Source organism: Cannabis sativa, chromosome 1, assembly GCF_029168945.1.
Source record: "Cannabis sativa cultivar Pink pepper isolate KNU-18-1 chromosome 1, ASM2916894v1, whole genome shotgun sequence".
Lineage (NCBI taxonomy): Eukaryota > Viridiplantae > Streptophyta > Magnoliopsida > Rosales > Cannabaceae > Cannabis > Cannabis sativa.
Genome location: NC_083601.1, coordinates 40,763,669 through 40,780,968, shown reverse-complemented (window position 1 = coordinate 40,780,968; position 17,300 = coordinate 40,763,669). Strand labels below are relative to the sequence as shown.

The 17,300-nt window shown below is 28.2% G+C and overlaps 2 protein-coding genes across 2 annotated transcripts; both read left to right on the top strand.

The window, feature by feature from the left end:
- Positions 1-2,893: 2,893 nt before the first annotated feature.
- Positions 2,894-5,060, top strand: LOC115707554 (acid phosphatase 1). Its single transcript, XM_030635563.2, has 3 exons — positions 2,894-3,448; positions 3,562-3,771; positions 4,697-5,060. Exons 1-3 carry the CDS (start codon positions 3,045-3,047, stop codon positions 4,872-4,874), a joined length of 792 nt encoding a protein of 263 aa, XP_030491423.2. The 5' UTR covers positions 2,894-3,044; the 3' UTR covers positions 4,875-5,060.
- A 6,279-nt stretch (positions 5,061-11,339) lies between these two features.
- Positions 11,340-12,811, top strand: LOC115704864 (acid phosphatase 1). Its single transcript, XM_030632073.2, has 3 exons — positions 11,340-11,955; positions 12,036-12,245; positions 12,547-12,811. The coding sequence occupies exons 1-3, from the start codon at positions 11,537-11,539 to the stop codon at positions 12,722-12,724; spliced, it is 807 nt and encodes a 268-aa protein (XP_030487933.2). The 5' UTR covers positions 11,340-11,536; the 3' UTR covers positions 12,725-12,811.
- The last annotated feature ends 4,489 nt before the right edge of the window (positions 12,812-17,300 follow it).

Below are 17,300 nucleotides of genomic sequence, written 5' to 3'. Positions count from 1 at the left end.
TGTTCGGTTCACATTGCATGTAATTTTCATGCTACACATCCATGATTGATCTATGTCATTTGGCTATATTTGTATATGTGACCATTGATGGGTTTAGTCATGATTGATATGACGAAAATCGCTTTGATCCTATATGGGTATAGTTGATGGACGAGATTGTTGAAATACCTTTACATAATAGCAAATTTTGAGCTCATAAGGTTATACATTTATCAGGTAACATATGTTGCCCAAGTGGGAGATTGTTGGATTAAAAATCCTTTTGTGTGCACATATGTATAATGTATATGCTATTATAAAGTGTGATACAAAATTAAGTGACCAATTATGTTATGGGTATCAAAAGGGTATTAAAGTGTCATGGAATTAATGTGTAGATACCATAAGTTAATTTATAATTTGTTGAGGGGCCAAATTATAAATAGCCAAGAGTTATTCTAAGATGACTCTATAAATAGGTAGTGGTCCCCAAGAAACACTAGGGTTTCTGTATTCTCTCCTTCCCCATCAGAGAAAATACCTAAGAAAATAGTGTATTCTTGGAAGATCAAAACCTTCTCTGCAATCTCCAACAATGGCTTCAGGTTAGTGCTTCCGCTGATCTTTTATCATCATCTTCTTCTTTAATTTAGCAAAGGCTTTATAGATTTATGATTTAGGGTTTTCTATATTAAAGCACTTTATGAATATGTTTAGATCTGTGATTTATATATTTCTTAAGTGTTTTATAAATCCCTAACAGTACTCCCTCGCAAAACGGCATGGGCCTCCGTTTATTGGGTTTTGGTCGTCGCGTAAATAGGCCTAATACTATTCACTGAAAAATAGCTGTCCTTGGTGAGGTATCGATTCTTAATCTTTTAAGGGGAAATTTTAAATATACCCAAATTCAGTATATTAAAAAAATATAAATTTTATTTACACAAGTACAGATTACGACAAGTTTTACATGTTCGTAAATAACATTGAGAAATGTTACGATATTGAGAAAGGCATCCTGAATGATCTTATCAATACAAGCTGAAGAAGAAAAACTAAGCTTGCAAAAGATACAAGGCTTAGTGATGCAATCCTTTATTTATAGGAGAAAAGATTTACAGGTACATAAGGAAAAACTGTAAAAAACAACTAACAACCTTGTAACAAAAAGTTAGTTATGTACAAGAACCTGACAACTATACACAAGAAGCTAACTAACAAAACAACTAGTTTTATCACACCTTCCTATGTGTCAATATCGTTATTGGTAGAGAAAGTGTTAGGCACTATTAATGTCTAATAACAATGTAAAAAATATTATATCACTATTAATGTAATTAAGTACTTAATCTTACATAATTATATATAATAATTTTTTTAAAAAATACCATTAACTATTCACAAAGTATTATTTTATAGTATTGAAACCCTTAAAGTTTGCATACTCTAATAACTAACCTTGAGACATTTTTTCAAGTGGAATCTCCCAAACTTATATTTTGTTAGGTCAAAATTATATTGATTCACATATTTTAATCATTTAAAAAATCTTTTAAATAGAAAAAGTTACAAAATTTTCAAGTTAAATTTTTACTAAATAAATAAGAGTAAAAATAAAAACTAAAAAAAGAAACCCCTAATTTCCCTAAACCATCTCTTTGACCCCTCCCTCACTCTCCTTCTCAATTTATGTAAAATTTATTAACAACCCCCTTGTAGAAATTAGACACGATGAAAATATGCATGTCAAATTTATAGGCGATCGTATCTACTTTTCTTACCGAATTCAATAATTTGTATCATACAACGAGACTCGATAGAAAAGACAAAGGCATGACCGCATGGGTACCATTATGTCTCCATCAATTGTAATTTGTAATATTTATATTTTAATATGAAAAAATAAATGGTGTTTAATTATTCCTTTTTTATTAATTTTTGTTTTTAAAATAAAAAAATAAAAATAAAAATATATATTTTTTTTTGAAAGAAGTGTTCTTTATTAAATCGAGCAATCGCTCTTAAGATAGACATCTACTCCATAGGAACACTATTAATAGAAAACATGCGTTCAGCTAGAAAAATAGAATGTCGGGCAACAAAATGCGCAGCACAATTCGCAGAGCGCTTAACAAACAAAAGCGAAACATTAGACAAACTCTCAAGAATTTTCTTGCAATCTTCCACCACTGAACCGAAGGAAGAAACAAACACCTCTGCACTACGAATGGCTTCTGCACCAACGAGGCTATCTGTCTCAACAATGGCCTGAGTGAAGGAATAATATTTTATAAAAAAATTACATAAGACACTATTTTTTGTAAAATATTTATATTTTTACGTTCAAAGAATATTTTTTATATTTTTACGGTTTTCCAAAAAATAGCACAAAAATAACATAAAAATTACATAAAAGTAACATCAAAATAGCATCAAAGTAACAACAAAAAATAACATACATATAACAAAAAATCAACAATAACTTAACAAGATTACAACATAAAAAAGACCGTATTTTATATAAATAAAATCAAAAAAATCGTAAAAATGTTTAAAATTCCGTGAAATCGTATTTTTGTAATTTTTTTGTTGTTTTTATGTTTTTGTGAAATAATCTCTATTTTAATTTTCTATCTCAACCTAAATCTTGAGACTCGGATTCGGATCTAGGCCCAAATCTTAACTGGGACCCAGACCTTGAACTCTCGACACACGATTTAAATATAAAATCAACAAATAAAAATAAAAAATAAAATTTGTAGAAAACATTTTTATTTTTTTATTTTTAAAATTAAAAAATAAAATTAATAATAAAACGTATTTTTATTTTTTAAAAGTAAAATTTTATTTTTTATTTTTATAATTAAAAAATTTAAAAATAAAAATATTTCGAAACCCCAACCAAAATAAATTAAGGTCACTCATCATCAACACGTATGTGACGTATGGGTGAGGGTGAGGGTAATATATGAGGGAGAGGCCTATATAAGAACTACATATTGGTAACACAGAATACACATCAAATTATTATAAACTTGGTAGCTATTAGATAATATATAGTTATAATGTCAAGAATAATAATGCCAGTGTTGCTCTTTGTAGCCACTCTAGTGGCTAGCGCCTATGGTTCATCATATTATCCTCTTATAACGAACGAAATTCACCTCATCAGGCCCAAGTCCGGGTCAGGTGGCACCCCCGTGAACGGATTGTCTTGCCTTAGTTGGCGATTTGGTGTGGAAACGAACAACATAATCAACTGGAAAACCGTTCCATTGTCATGTGAGGACTACATAGGCCACTACATGTTGGGAAGTCAGTACAGAAAAGACTCTAAAACTATTAACAAAGAGGCTTTCTTCCACGCTAGTAGCCTCAACATTTCCAAGAATGGCAACGACGCATGGGTCTTTGACATTGATGAGACTACTCTCTCTAACTTACCTTATTATGCCGAAAATGGCTTTGGGTAATTATATATAATATTATGGTCCCATGCATAACCTAGCTAGCAAAGTACTGTCATTAATTATTAAATAACTAAATTGTAATTGTTTGGTGATTTGAAAATATATATTTCAGGGCGGTGCCATACAACGCAACGAAGTTCAATGAATGGGTTTTCACGGGAAATGCCCCAGCTTTGCCGGAGAGTCTTAAGCTTTACAATAAGTTGGTTAATTTGGGAGTTAAGATTGTGTTTATCACTGGTAGAACTGAAGATCAAAGAGATGTTACTGAGGCCAATCTTAAAGCTGTTGGATACAACACTTGGGACAGGCTTGTACTCAAGTAAGTATATATAATTCATTCATTAATTAATATAAATTAATCAAATAATATTGGAGTTGTTGCAATAAATTATTCACTCAATTATTATTATTATTATATGTTTATTGGGAGCTCACGAAACTACATGCGGCACTCTTACAATAGGCACGGTCTAATTATTGAAGCTTTTTTTATTTTAATTACTTTTTTTTTTAAAGGTGCTTGAAAAGTTATAGTAGATATATACTCTATATATATTCTTTTTTTAAAAAAAAATGGATGATGATTTAGACTTTAGAGTGCCTACTTTAAGCTAAATAGTGGTTCTTACTAATTATATTTGGACAATATAAATAATTATTGGATTTATTTATTTATTTATGTTTTTACAAGGAAAAAGACATATGTATATACATAAAGAAATATTTTAAATGAATTAATTATAGTTTATATAATTTATATCATCACCTACCTACTCCCCAATTAAATATTATTAGTACTAGCTAATGATAAACTGTGAGAAAATTAATAGTGTTACTTTCTACTAGTTATTATGTTTAATTTAAAGGGTAAAATAAAATCTTCTCATGTAAATGTCATACTCGATACAAAAGATCTCCTCAATCATATTGTCGTCGAGTGTATTAGAGAATATTGTCTCAAATGGATTAAATGTGAAAGTATTGAGCCATATATAAGAACATGGGCTAATCCACTCATTACTAATTGGTTTTGAGATGGAACTCCATGATTCCCAACATGGTATCAGAGCCATATCCGGGGATATTAGAGAATATTGTCTCATATGAATTAAATGTGAAAGTATTGAGCCATATATAAAAACATGGGCTACTCCACTCATCACCAATTGATTTTGAGATAGAATCCCGTGATTTCCAACAAAGTGTATATATATATACTAATAATTATGGTTGTTGCAATGCAGGGGAAGTGATTATGTAGGGAAAACAGCAGTTGAGTACAAATCAGCTCAAAGGAAGAAAGTGGAGGAAGATGGATACAGAATTATTGGGAACAGTGGAGATCAATGGAGTGATTTGTTGGGCACAAACATTGGCCTTAGAACCTTCAAATTGCCTGACCCAATGTACTACATTGGTTAATATTACTTTCTCTAATTATTAAGATATCCCCACTACTAAGTAATTTGTAATTTGAATAAGCTAGAGCTACATTCTACTGTACTGGATCTGGATGTTGTGCAATCTTTTTTTTCCTATAAATAATATGTATGTTGAGAACTATTCTACGTTTGAATGTGGGGACAAAATAATTTTAAGCTTTAAAAATTACTACCATAAGAGGTGATGCACAATAATTGGAGGAGAGAAATAATGATAGATGGCACAATTTAATTATGTGGTGATCGAGACACAAATTAATTTCATATATATATATATAAACAAACAAACATCTTCTTATTTAATTTGAGTGTAGCTAAGCTTACTTTGTCATTATTTAGTTATTATCATCATCTAATAAGACCAGCTCGGAATATACCAATTATAGCTAAGCAGACCAAAGTTGCGGACAATATGAATTCATTTAAATATAATTTCCATGTCTCATAAACAAATTAATATACAGTCATCCTCAAGTTTTATATAGATTGAGAGAGATATATACTTAAATTGTAATTTTCTTACACAATTTTTAAATTGGTTAAATTTAATCACACAATAAAAGTCGTACGGTCACACTTAAAATGTAAAATTAGGTATACATCATCGTCCAAACGAAAAAAAAAAGTACAGATCTATACATCATTAAATCACTTATATTATTCTGTTTCAAAAAAAAAAAAATCACTTATATTATTTGATTATTTCTTTTATAAAAACTGAGTACTCGCACTAGTCATAGGGCGCACCAGGTAATTATTGTCAATGACAAATATTGAGTTTTTATAGCTGGAAATATTATGAAAAATGTTTAAGAGGCACTATAAAAAATGTAATTTGATTTAATAAATAATAGGAGAGAAACTACTAATTATTTACAATACAAAACATGAGATGGTATTGATCAGATTAAAATGCCTAATAATAATAATAATAATAATAATAATAATAATAATAATAATAATAATAATAATAAAATATTATAATAATAAGATTTTTTGCCTAAATATTGGACTGTGCCAATGTCCAAAACCTTCTTTATTTTGAGGCCCCAATTATATCATTTCTAATAAAAGGTTTTTTTTTTCATGGTGTAAAATAAAAAAAAAAATATAATATTAAAGTCATAAAGTGTGCATTCCCAAAATGCTTATATTTTGGTAAAAAATCTAAATAATAATTTTATTTGTATGTATGTATATCAAAAAGTGAAGGCAATAATTAAGATTTATTTCATGTGCATTACAAATTTTGGCTGTATTCTATGGATGACTATTTATTAATCTTTGCTGTGTGTAGGTTGGGTGAGAGACTGAGTACGCATAATCTTTAAAATGTTTCCATCCACATGACTAAAGTATTGTTTATTTTCTTTTTCCAAAAATCGAAAATAAAAATAGAGAAGATGACTGCATATATATATATATAAGGGTAAATACCATTTTAGACCCTGTATTTTGCAAAAGTTACAGATTGGACCCTGTATTTTGTTAAATGACAAAATGGACCCTGTATTTTGTCATTTAACAAAACACAGGATCCAATTGATAACTTTTATAAAAGAGAGGGTCCAAAATGGTATTTACCCTATATATAATATATGCAGTAGGTACAACGGTGAAAACGATAGAATTAATGTAATATAAATCCACTAAAATCCGATCCTAGCCGGACGTACATTATCATTTTATATATGGACCAAATAAAACTACGATTCAAAGATATCTTCAACTTCAATTGTATTAACTGAAATTACGATGATGCTAAGAGGCACCAATATTACTATGATAAAAATTATGTAGTTAATAAATTAATTTTCATGCACAAATTTTAAATTCAGCATCCTGCTTATTAATTATGACTAAAAATTTAAGAGAAAATTACAATTTATGGTAAAACATATAAGAAAAAAAAAACCTAATTCGGCTAGTTCATGAACTTAATATGTACATGAAAGAAGAAGAGAAATGATAAGAAAATATTTGAATGATGATCATACTCATCTATATATAGAGCATTGTTAGTTATAGCTAGGTAGCATCTTGCCATTAGTTTACAATATTCTATAAAATAAGTAATGTTATGTCACGATGGTGGGTATCAGTGTACATTTTAGCAATTCTCATAAATGTATTATAGGGTTCATGTACTAGAGATCAAAAGTCTATGATATAGAGAAATATAGTATAGTAAAGGAACCTATAATGTCAACATTACTATTGGCAAAAAGCAAAAAAAATATCCTTATTTAATTAAAAGTGGAATCAAAATTAAACTCCTTTTAAAAGTATACAAAGAAAGTATTGCTTAAGATAATCTTAACTCTAAACTGTAATTTAAGAATTATAAATTTATCAACATAGATAACGTCAACTCAGGGCCGGCCCTGGGCATAGGCAAGCTAGGCCTGTGCCTAGGGCCCACCTAGTCCAGGGGCTCAAAAATAAAATTTTTCCTTTTAAAATTACATAATTTTTTTTGCTGATTTTGAAAAATAACATTTTCTTTTCTAAATAAGGGCCCAAAAATAATTTTTTGCCTATGGCCTACTAAATTTCAGGGCCAGCCCTACGTCAACTCCAACATCATCGCCCACTTTAAGCTTTGACTCCCTATAACTTGACTCTTAGCTCTTGGTTGCGCTTGCTTCTTTTCTAATCAAGTTTTATAAAACCGTGACAGTCTGTTCTCCGATGTCTCAATTTTTCACCAAAAAAAAAACACTTGACATTATAGTGTAATTTGACTTATTATTGTTATTCTTCTGTTTATTGGTATGATCCTTGTCATTACCATTTTCTATTTAGAAGCATACTTATTTTTATTCTTGAATTTTTTTTTTTGTTGGACTTGAGTTGAGAAACATAAATAGCAAATTCAATCTTCTCATTTTTTAGCTTATTTTTTTCAGCTACACACTGAGAAATTAGGTCATCGACGATTTATGCTTTATTATAAGTGTAGGTTGTCTTGAAAAGGCTAAAAGGGACACGAAGTGCATTAAGAACACGATGAATAATGTAAGAATCAGAAAGAGGAATCATATGACCTTTCAATTTGGGTTGAACATTCATAATTTTTAAAATAAAATCTCTCACTCTTTTTGATTCATCATACTTAATTGTTTTCATTTTATCCATAAGATGTCCAGCTTCAGTATTTTCACGGCCAGTGTCATATAGTTTCCATACAACACGAAAAAACTTTTGGCATTTAATTTGTAGTGTCTGCCAAACCAGCTAATAATAGATGTTCAATAATGGATCTCTTCATAAAAATGAGACGCCTATACCCTGTTATAGACAACGGTTTTGAATTGTCGGGAATGTAAAAAAAAAAATACATGGCAGAAAAATTTTTCCCTATTTTTTTTTCTTGCACTAGTTTTATAATTTTACCTAATTTAAAATAAAATAACTAATTAATTTTATTACAATAACTAACTTTAAAACACATTAAATTTATGTAATAACAAAATAAATATATATAATAAATAAAAGAGTATATTAATAAACAAATGTATTTATACTGAGCTCGGAGAGAGAGGGAGACAGACGGGAAGTGGTGGTAGTCCGACGTATGAGATGGAGATGAGAGGAACACCGACGGAAGGTGGTGGTGGTCCGACGAAGAGGACAGGGAGACCGACGGGAGAAGGGGTGGTGGAGATCGATGGACGAGAGAGACGAGAAGAAAGGGAGATCGAGAGAGGGAGGAAGACGGCAAGAGAGGAGGGCGATGGTGCAGATGCGTGGTGGAGGTTTTGGAAAGTTAAGATTTTTTTTTAGGGTGTGGGAAATGGAGAATAAATAGGTAGGCATGTGGAAAATAGAAAAAAAGTAGGTGGACACGTGAGAAATGTGGTAATTAAGAAGTAGGTAACAATTTTTTATTGAGCTTTTATACCCATCGGTTTAAACTAGGGGTGTTCACAAAGTATCCGATCCAATCCAATCCGCACGATCCAATCCAATCCAATCCGCAAAATGCGGATATCCGCACTTGTGCGGATTGGATTGGATTGAAAAATTTAAAATCCGCACTTGTGCGGATTGGATGTTGTTTGACCTCAAAAAGTAACCGATCCAATCTAATCCGCACTTAATTATATATATTTTTAAAAAATTATAATATGTAATATATATTAATTAAAAAAAGACACAAACTTGTAATTTCTTAATCTTTTTTAGTAATATATTGAGTTGGTGCATTTTATTTATTTTGTAATAAAAAATACAAGAAAAATAATTCTTATCCACATAGACACATACACATAAAGTTTAAATATATATATACTAGTTTATTTATTTTAGTAATTAGATATATATATATATTTTAGTGTAAATCTAAAAATAAGTATATATATATTGATATATATGTATATTGGTTTAATTTGTATATAAATAGAGATGAAAATAGATTAGTATTGGAGATTAAGAAACAATAGTCTTTTTTTAATTTTTTTTTCTATGAAATATTAAATAATTTATTATTAAAAAAGTAACCGATCCAAAATAACCGATCCAATCCGCATTATTGCGGATTGGATTGGATTGGATTGGATTTAAACTCTTATGCGGATCGGATTGGATCCAAAATATGAAATCCGCACTTAGTGCGGATTGGATGTTGTTTGACCAAAAAAATGCGGATTGGATCGGATGAACACCCCTAGTTTAAACTGTCGCCTATAAGGGTCCAATATATTTTACGAATTTCAATCGAAACCGTCGCCTGTAATTACTGTTATAAACCGTTGGGAATACTAATTTTTTCGACAGCTTTAAACAGTTACTAAATTTTTTTAGCGACGGTCTTAAAAAAATATTTTTAAGACCGTCACGAATTCTGACTTTTGTAGCAGTGATACCACACTTGGGAGAAGCTTTTACTCAAGTAAAGATGATATAAAAATATTTAACACTTTTAAAAATTGTATTAGGCACAAACCACAGGCCATAGGACCTTCAAGTTGCCCGACCCAATTATGTACTACATTGGTTAATTAATATTACAAAACTATATATTTGTCGCTTACATATGATCATCATCATTATATTATATCTACCAAATCCAAACTCAAGTTACCCACATGGTAGCTTATTATATATTAAGATTTGTGCCTTTGCTTTATTAAATTAAAAAAGATTTGAGTTTTCTCTTAAGGTAAAAAGAAAGGTGAGAGGAATTTGATCATTGTATGTGATCGAATTATTGTTGCGACAAAGATTAAAGTTGCAGTTATTACACCACAAATGAATGTCTTCAATTTTTATTATATCCATTAAAATTCAGATTTTGAGTATACCAAAATAGGAATAAAATAATAACAAATGAGATATGTAACATGTGGCCATATCCATTATCTAAACTGTCCAGTACTGAATGAATGATGATGCCTTTAATTAGTTATATTATTGTTTATTAATGAGGATGTGTAGATTTAAAACCCAGTATATATATGTATCCAAATTCTGACCGGTATGTTTGAGCAATATTGGGCTGATGACTTATGTGGTGCTTGTGTATTTAAGAGTATTAACTGTTAAGGGATATATCAAATGAAGTACACATTGTATTAGTTGATGCAATTTACTATCAACTTCCACATAAGAAATTAATATTAATTAAAAAGGTGTGAAATAATAATTTTCATTTTTATAATCTCATTAAAAATTAGGGTTTTTTTTATTATTATTATTTTTACACTTTAAAACCGTTTTTTTTTTGTTTTACATTTTTACGGAATTTATATAAAATATTGCAACTAGCGCTGCAACTTAAATTGCAACAAAAAATCGTATAGAAACTCCTATTACAACTAGAGCTGCAACTACTTTAGAAACCCAAACCGTAAATTTGTGAAAAAAAAATAAAAAAAATAATATATAGTATAATTTTCCTAAAAATTATTATTTATTTATTTTGAAAATAAAAATATAATTACTGACTGTTACATGGCTATATTTATTATTACTTAATCCAAATAAATTAAAGACACGTCAAATGAATGAGATAAAAATTCAAGTGTGTTTTTAAGTATTTTTCTCGAACAGCAATATGTCCTTGATTATATATATATAGCAATATTATTCAAACGAGGTGCACATTCAGAAATATATAAATATAAAAGTTATCTTTCAAACTTCAATAAAGTATAAATGGATCTAGCTAAGCTTAATTAATTAATATAATCTACATGTAACATTCTTTTTTATTATTATATTAAATATAATATTAATAGTTTGACACATGTTTAGACAGGAGTCATCCTGATCACGTGGTTGATCAACTTTAATTATTTTAAAAAATCGAATATCTTGTTTTTGTTTAGACAGTAGTCTAGCTAATATGAATATATTCTAACCAATTAATATTAATTTAACTAATTACTGCTACATATACTCAACAAACACTATCTTTTTTTAATGGGTATTTTGATGGTTAATTAACCTTACATATTTTAATTTAAAAGATTAAGCATATGATAATAATACTCATAAAATATGATAAAAGTATACTTTTTTGTCCACTTGACAATAATGTAAGAACGAATTGAAGGCTATTTAAGAAGCCAAAAATAAGCAAGTCCTATCAAATTGAATTCACAGATCATTTCTATAATTACATATACATAGTAATAAATGATGTCAAGATCAATAATGTTACTGGTCTTGTTTGTTTCGATTAATATTTTTGTAGTGGCAAAGGTGAAAGGTTCAGATTTTCCTGTAATCAGCAACCAAATTCACTTGCTGAGGCCACAGTCAGGGTCTGGTGGGGGCCATGTGAAGGGAGTATCGTGCCTGAGTTGGCGATACGGTGTGGAAACGAACAGCATCATCAACTGGAAAACCATTCCTGTGGCCTGTGAGGACTACGTGGGTCACTACATGCTTGGCGATCAGTATAGGAAAGACTCAAAAGCCATAAATGATGAGGCTTTCCTTTACGTTAAGACCCTCAATCTTTCTAAGAAGGCCGCCAACGACGTCGTATGGGTCTTTGACATAGATGAGACTACGCTCTCTAATCTCCCTTATTACGCCCAACATGGCTTCGGGTATAAATTAATTAATTACTTTTCTTGTTTAATTAATTTATGGGTTCTAATTAGAAATTTGAAACTATACGTGGGTGCAGTGTGGAGCGGTTCAATGCGACGTCGTTCAATGAATGGGTTTTTACTGGAAAAGCTGTAGCATTACCAGAGAGTCTCAAACTGTACAAAAAGTTGGTTCGTTTGAAGGTTAAAATTGTATTTCTCACTGGTAGAACTGAAGACCAAAGAACTGTGACCGAGACCAATCTTAGAAGTGTTGGATACAACTCTTGGGATAAGCTTTTACTCAAGTAATTATAATACATGCTCCACCTAATAATCTAGCTAATAAAATATATATCTATACATTCTCTATTCATTAATTATAATTTCAATATTTTAATATTATTAGCTTTGAATTTCGTGAGATTTGTTTGGTTAATAATGAAGCAAGCAACGAAATTTCAAAGACATTGTATCTAACACTCTCTATACTCTCTATGTTGTTAAGTGTCATATCCCTGATAGTGTAATATGTAACTTGTATATTTTTATTTTGTTAGCACAATAAATATATAATTAATATTGAACCTGTTGCATTTGCATTTGCAGGGGAAAGAATTTTGTAGGGAAACCAGCAGCTGAGTACAAATCAGCTCAGAGGAAAATATTGGAGAAGGAGGGATATAAAATTATTGGGAATATGGGAGATCAATGGAGTGATCTGTTGGGTACAAACATTGGCCTTAGGACCTTCAAATTGCCTGACCCAATGTACTACATTAGTTGAATATTTAACTTTGTATTGCTTTTCTTTCCTTTGGTTCACTTGTCAAAAACATCTCCCTCTTAACTTGGATTTTGCCACAAAATAAAATTGATTTGTTACAAGTTTCTTTATATATATAGAGAGAGAGAGAGAGAAAAAATAGTGCATAATTGCTGTATAACAATAATTAATAAGTCTCATCATGAGGTTTAATAGCTACAAAGGTAAATTATAGTTCAAAATTTTTAAAATAGGGATAAAGATGAAAAATACTTTTTTTTTTATCCATTAATCAAAAATGTTCTCATATTATTTTTTTATTAAAATATACCCACTTTTTTAAGTAGATTGTTTAATATATTCTCACTCTCTACTTAAGTCTAGCATATAATTTATATAACCTAAGTGATCTAATAGGGACATCATCCATAAAAGTGGGTATATCTAAAAAAAAAATATGAAAATAGAGGTAAAAATTAAAACAAATAAAGCAAAATAGGTATACAATGTAATTTCCTCTTTAAAATAACCCTTCCAATATGAGTTATAATCTGGGTCGGCCCTAGACATAAGCGGGCTAGGTCTGCGCCTAGGGCCCACTCATTTTATGAGCCCAAATAAATTGGTCAAACCTAAAAATGTCATAGTATACATTTTTTAAAATCCTAATTTTCTCAATTAATAAACGACATTTTATCAAATAAATAAATGTGATCAAATGAAAAGTTATGTTAGATACTTGATAAATCAAGAAAAAAAATATATATGATTTAAAAATTTCTCAGAAAAAAAAAATGATTTAAAAAGGAGAGATAAGTGATGAGTACAATAATGAAGTAGAAATAATATGTGGTATTCATATAAAAAGGCAATTTAAAAGTGGCATGTATGTATAAAGCTTCTTATAAGCTGGTATAGTGAGTGGTTAACATCAAGAGTATCCAGCACTGTTTGGTAGGTGGTAAGTCAAAGAGGAAATTACACTATATACTCTTTTTATATTGTCCTCTTTTATTTTTACCCTCTTTTTTAAAGTCTATCATTTTTACCTCTTTTTTTAAACATTGTACCAATTTTGTCCCTGTCACTTCAAGATACTCTCCATGTGACTCTCTTATGTCAGGGTATTTTGGGTACAATACATATAAAAAGAGGTATATTTCAAATAAATATAAAATTAGAGAAAAATTTGGTTAATTGATTAATGTGAAAATTACATGAAATATGGTATTTCATAACAAAGTTAGAAAAATATGGCATTTTTAGGTTTGCCACTTTTCTATGGCATTTTTTCACATTTAAGTTTTTTATGGTATTTAATATGCCATATTTTTATAAACTTATTATCCAATCCCATATTTTATGTTTTTGTTTTTAGCTTAATTAGTTTTATTTATTTTTTTAATTTATTTTACACTTACATTTTAAGATTTCTTTTTATTTGAAAAATTTACACCAAATACTACATTTTTTTTTCAAACATTACATTTTTAATTTGATAAGAACATTTTACTTTTATACTTTTATTAATTTTTTTTTTCTTTTTTACTTATTGAAACTTCAAAAAGTTTTTTTTTTTTTTGTCTTTTTTATATATTTTTTAGTCAATTTTGGCTCTCTTTTTTCTTTTCAACTTTTAAGTCAGTTGCTACTTTTTTTTTTCTTTCTTTCGCTTATCTCTCTCTATTTTTTTTTTCTAATTTCTCATTGTGTCTCTCTTTTTTTTTTCAATTTTTTTCTCAACCTAATTTTTTTCTCTTAATATATATAATAAGTGTACATTTTTATATTTCATTTTTTTTTACAAAAATTAAACTTGTTTTTTTATTTAAACTACTATTCGTTTTTTTTTTGTTAAAAACTAATTATTCCATTAAAAACAACAGAAAAAAAAAAACCAGTTTCATCAATATCATCCTGAAAAAAAAAACAATATAAAAAATCATAATCTAAAAAGAATCCAAACTTTAAAACTAGTTTCATCAACATTGAAAGAAACTAATAATTTCATTTAAAGAATACAAAAAATAGTTTCATCAACAAGATAATGAAAAAAATTACAATCTAAAGACGATACTAACTTTAAAAACCAGTTTCATCAATATTAAAATAAACGAATTATTTCATTAAAAGAGGCAAAAAAAAAAATAGTTTCAACAATAACATAATAAAAAATACACAATGCCTAATAACTAAACTTTTACAAATTAACGATACTAAATTTAAAAACCAGTTTCGAACATATAAAATTTATATCAATACCTAATAATCAAACTTCTAACTTCATTCTTTATTTTGGCATTTAATTTTTTATTTGCTTGCTCAAAAATTAGAGTTAATTTAAACATACAATATGCAGCAAATATAACAAAGAGAATCACAAATTAAAATCAAAGAGAAAAAAAAGAAACAAAGAAAATTAAAGAGACAAAAGTGCAATAAAAACCATAAAAGAATAACAAAAAAAAAACAGTGGAATGTGAGAAACCAGTTAGTAAAACAACCAAAATAAAAACAAACAAATAAAAACCAGTTTCTTGAGATAAATTAATAAAAAATTGAATAAAACTCAATTATGAACAACAATAAAAAAAAATTAATTACTTAAAAAAACCAGTTATGAAAATAATAAAATAATATGTATGTCAGAAACTGATTAATTAAAATAAAATAAAAATTGTTGTTCAAATATCATACAATAATAAAACTGGTTTTATACAAACGAAAAAATATATAATAATATCATAAAAATTGAGCAACCCCATTACAGAATAGTTAAAACATGTGAAACCAGTTTCGACATGTGAAACCAGTTTTGACGTTATAAAAAATCATAACAAAATACAAATGTTAATAATAAAGTTAATTGAAACCAGTTTCATCAGACAATCAAATAAAAACATACACACACACACAAATATACAAAAAAAAAAAATACTAATCACAAATATAATCAAAACAACACATAATGCCTACCAATAATTTAATAACAAAATATAAGTGTAAGTTTCCAACCTAGAAACAAAATAATAAAAAAGTAACTTGAAAAAAAATTCTAATAACATAATGAAACTATTTTTTTTATTCTTTTAATGAAATTAATAGTTTCTTTCAATGTTGATGAAACTGATTTTTAAAGTTTATATTATCTTTAGATTATAATTTTTTATATTGTTTTTTCTTCAGGATGATGTTGATGAAACTGGTTTTTTTTTTTTTTTCTGTTGCTTTTAATGAAATAATTAGTTTTTAACAAAAAAACAAAGAAAAAAAATAGTAGTTTAAATAAAAAAAAAACAAGTTTAATTTCTGTAAAAAAAAATAATATCTATAGTTGAGATCATTTTTTATTTATTTTAGTATTTTATTTTTTAAAAAAAGAAAAAATAAATAAAAAGAAACACAAATTTTAAGTTTTTTATGGCATTACTCAAGACTTTTTCCCATATTTGTAAGTTTTTTAAAAAAATACCATATTTAGTGTAATTAAGTTTTTATGCCATATATATCAAAACTTATCTTTATTTTCCCATATTTTTGTAAATAGCCCTTGATTAATAAAGGAGGCATTTTTCAACTTACCCCTAAGTCAAAACGCTCTGGGCCTATAATCAGGCCCAAAACTCTTGCTAAATTGCAACAGCCCTTGACACTTTATGCTCCACGAGAATAAGGGAAATTTACATGTAAAATGAATTTTGTCATTTTTTTAAAAAAATTCTGTCAGATGGTATTTTTTATATTTTTACTGTATTTTTTTATAAATTTTATACTGCAGTATACTGTTTATTCTTTTATTTTGTTTTATTTGTTTTAGTGTTATTTTACTGTTGTTTTCCATAATTTATTTTTTTAACGTCGATTTTACTGTTCTTACTCCATCTTCCTGGAATTAATGATTATTTTCTGGGTGTTCTCGTAGTGTTGTGGTGGTTCTATCCGTTAGTGTGGAAGATGGAGGCTATAAAATACATTTCTTCTTCTTTCTCTATAGTTATTTTGTGTTTTTTTATTTTGGTTATCCTAAAAATACATTTGACGAGCTCACTAGAAAAAAAGCTTTGAGGTGTGTGGTTCTTTTATGTTTTTCTAAGTGGTTATATCTACCTATTGTTCTATATTTGTTTTTGTGTTGTTTTAATAGTTTTTTTGTTATAATTTTTTAAGATTGGGCTTCCAAATATAATTGCTATTGCATTTGGTATTGCTCTGCAGAATATTTTGTAGCTTTTTTAATCATTTTTTTTTTTGAGTTGTTTTAGTGTTATTTTACAGTTGCTTTGCCATGATTATTTATTTGACGTCGATTTCATTATTTTTTCTCAATCTCACCGTAATTAATTTTTTTTATCGATTGTTCTGGTGTTTTCGTGGTGGTTCTGTCCGTGGGTATAAAAGATGGAGGCCTCATTTTTTTTTTTTTTGGTGTTTACATTATAAAAGAAAAAAAAAATTGGCCAAGACAATATAAAAGTTATTTTTGCCGTGTGGTAGTATTTTTGTAAAGATTGGGCCAAAAGTTAGTATTTTGGTAGTGATGATTAGTGGTCTTGGTGCCTGACTAGGTAGGTTTGGAGGGTCTGAGTGATGCGAGGAA

Excerpts from the sequence above, each read along its gene's own strand:
- LOC115707554 (XM_030635563.2), top strand. The coding sequence starts at position 3,045 with ATGTCAAGAATAATAATGCCAGTGTTGCTCTTTGTAGCCACTCTAGTG. Across the intron at positions 3,449-3,561 it reads TATGCCGAAAATGGCTTTGG|GGCGGTGCCATACAACGCAA; the intron begins GTAATTATATAT and ends TATATATTTCAG. Across the intron at positions 3,772-4,696 it reads TGGGACAGGCTTGTACTCAA|GGGAAGTGATTATGTAGGGA; the intron begins GTAAGTATATAT and ends GTTGCAATGCAG.
- LOC115704864 (XM_030632073.2), top strand. The coding sequence starts at position 11,537 with ATGATGTCAAGATCAATAATGTTACTGGTCTTGTTTGTTTCGATTAAT. Across the intron at positions 11,956-12,035 it reads TACGCCCAACATGGCTTCGG|TGTGGAGCGGTTCAATGCGA; the intron begins GTATAAATTAAT and ends ACGTGGGTGCAG. Across the intron at positions 12,246-12,546 it reads TGGGATAAGCTTTTACTCAA|GGGAAAGAATTTTGTAGGGA; the intron begins GTAATTATAATA and ends TTGCATTTGCAG.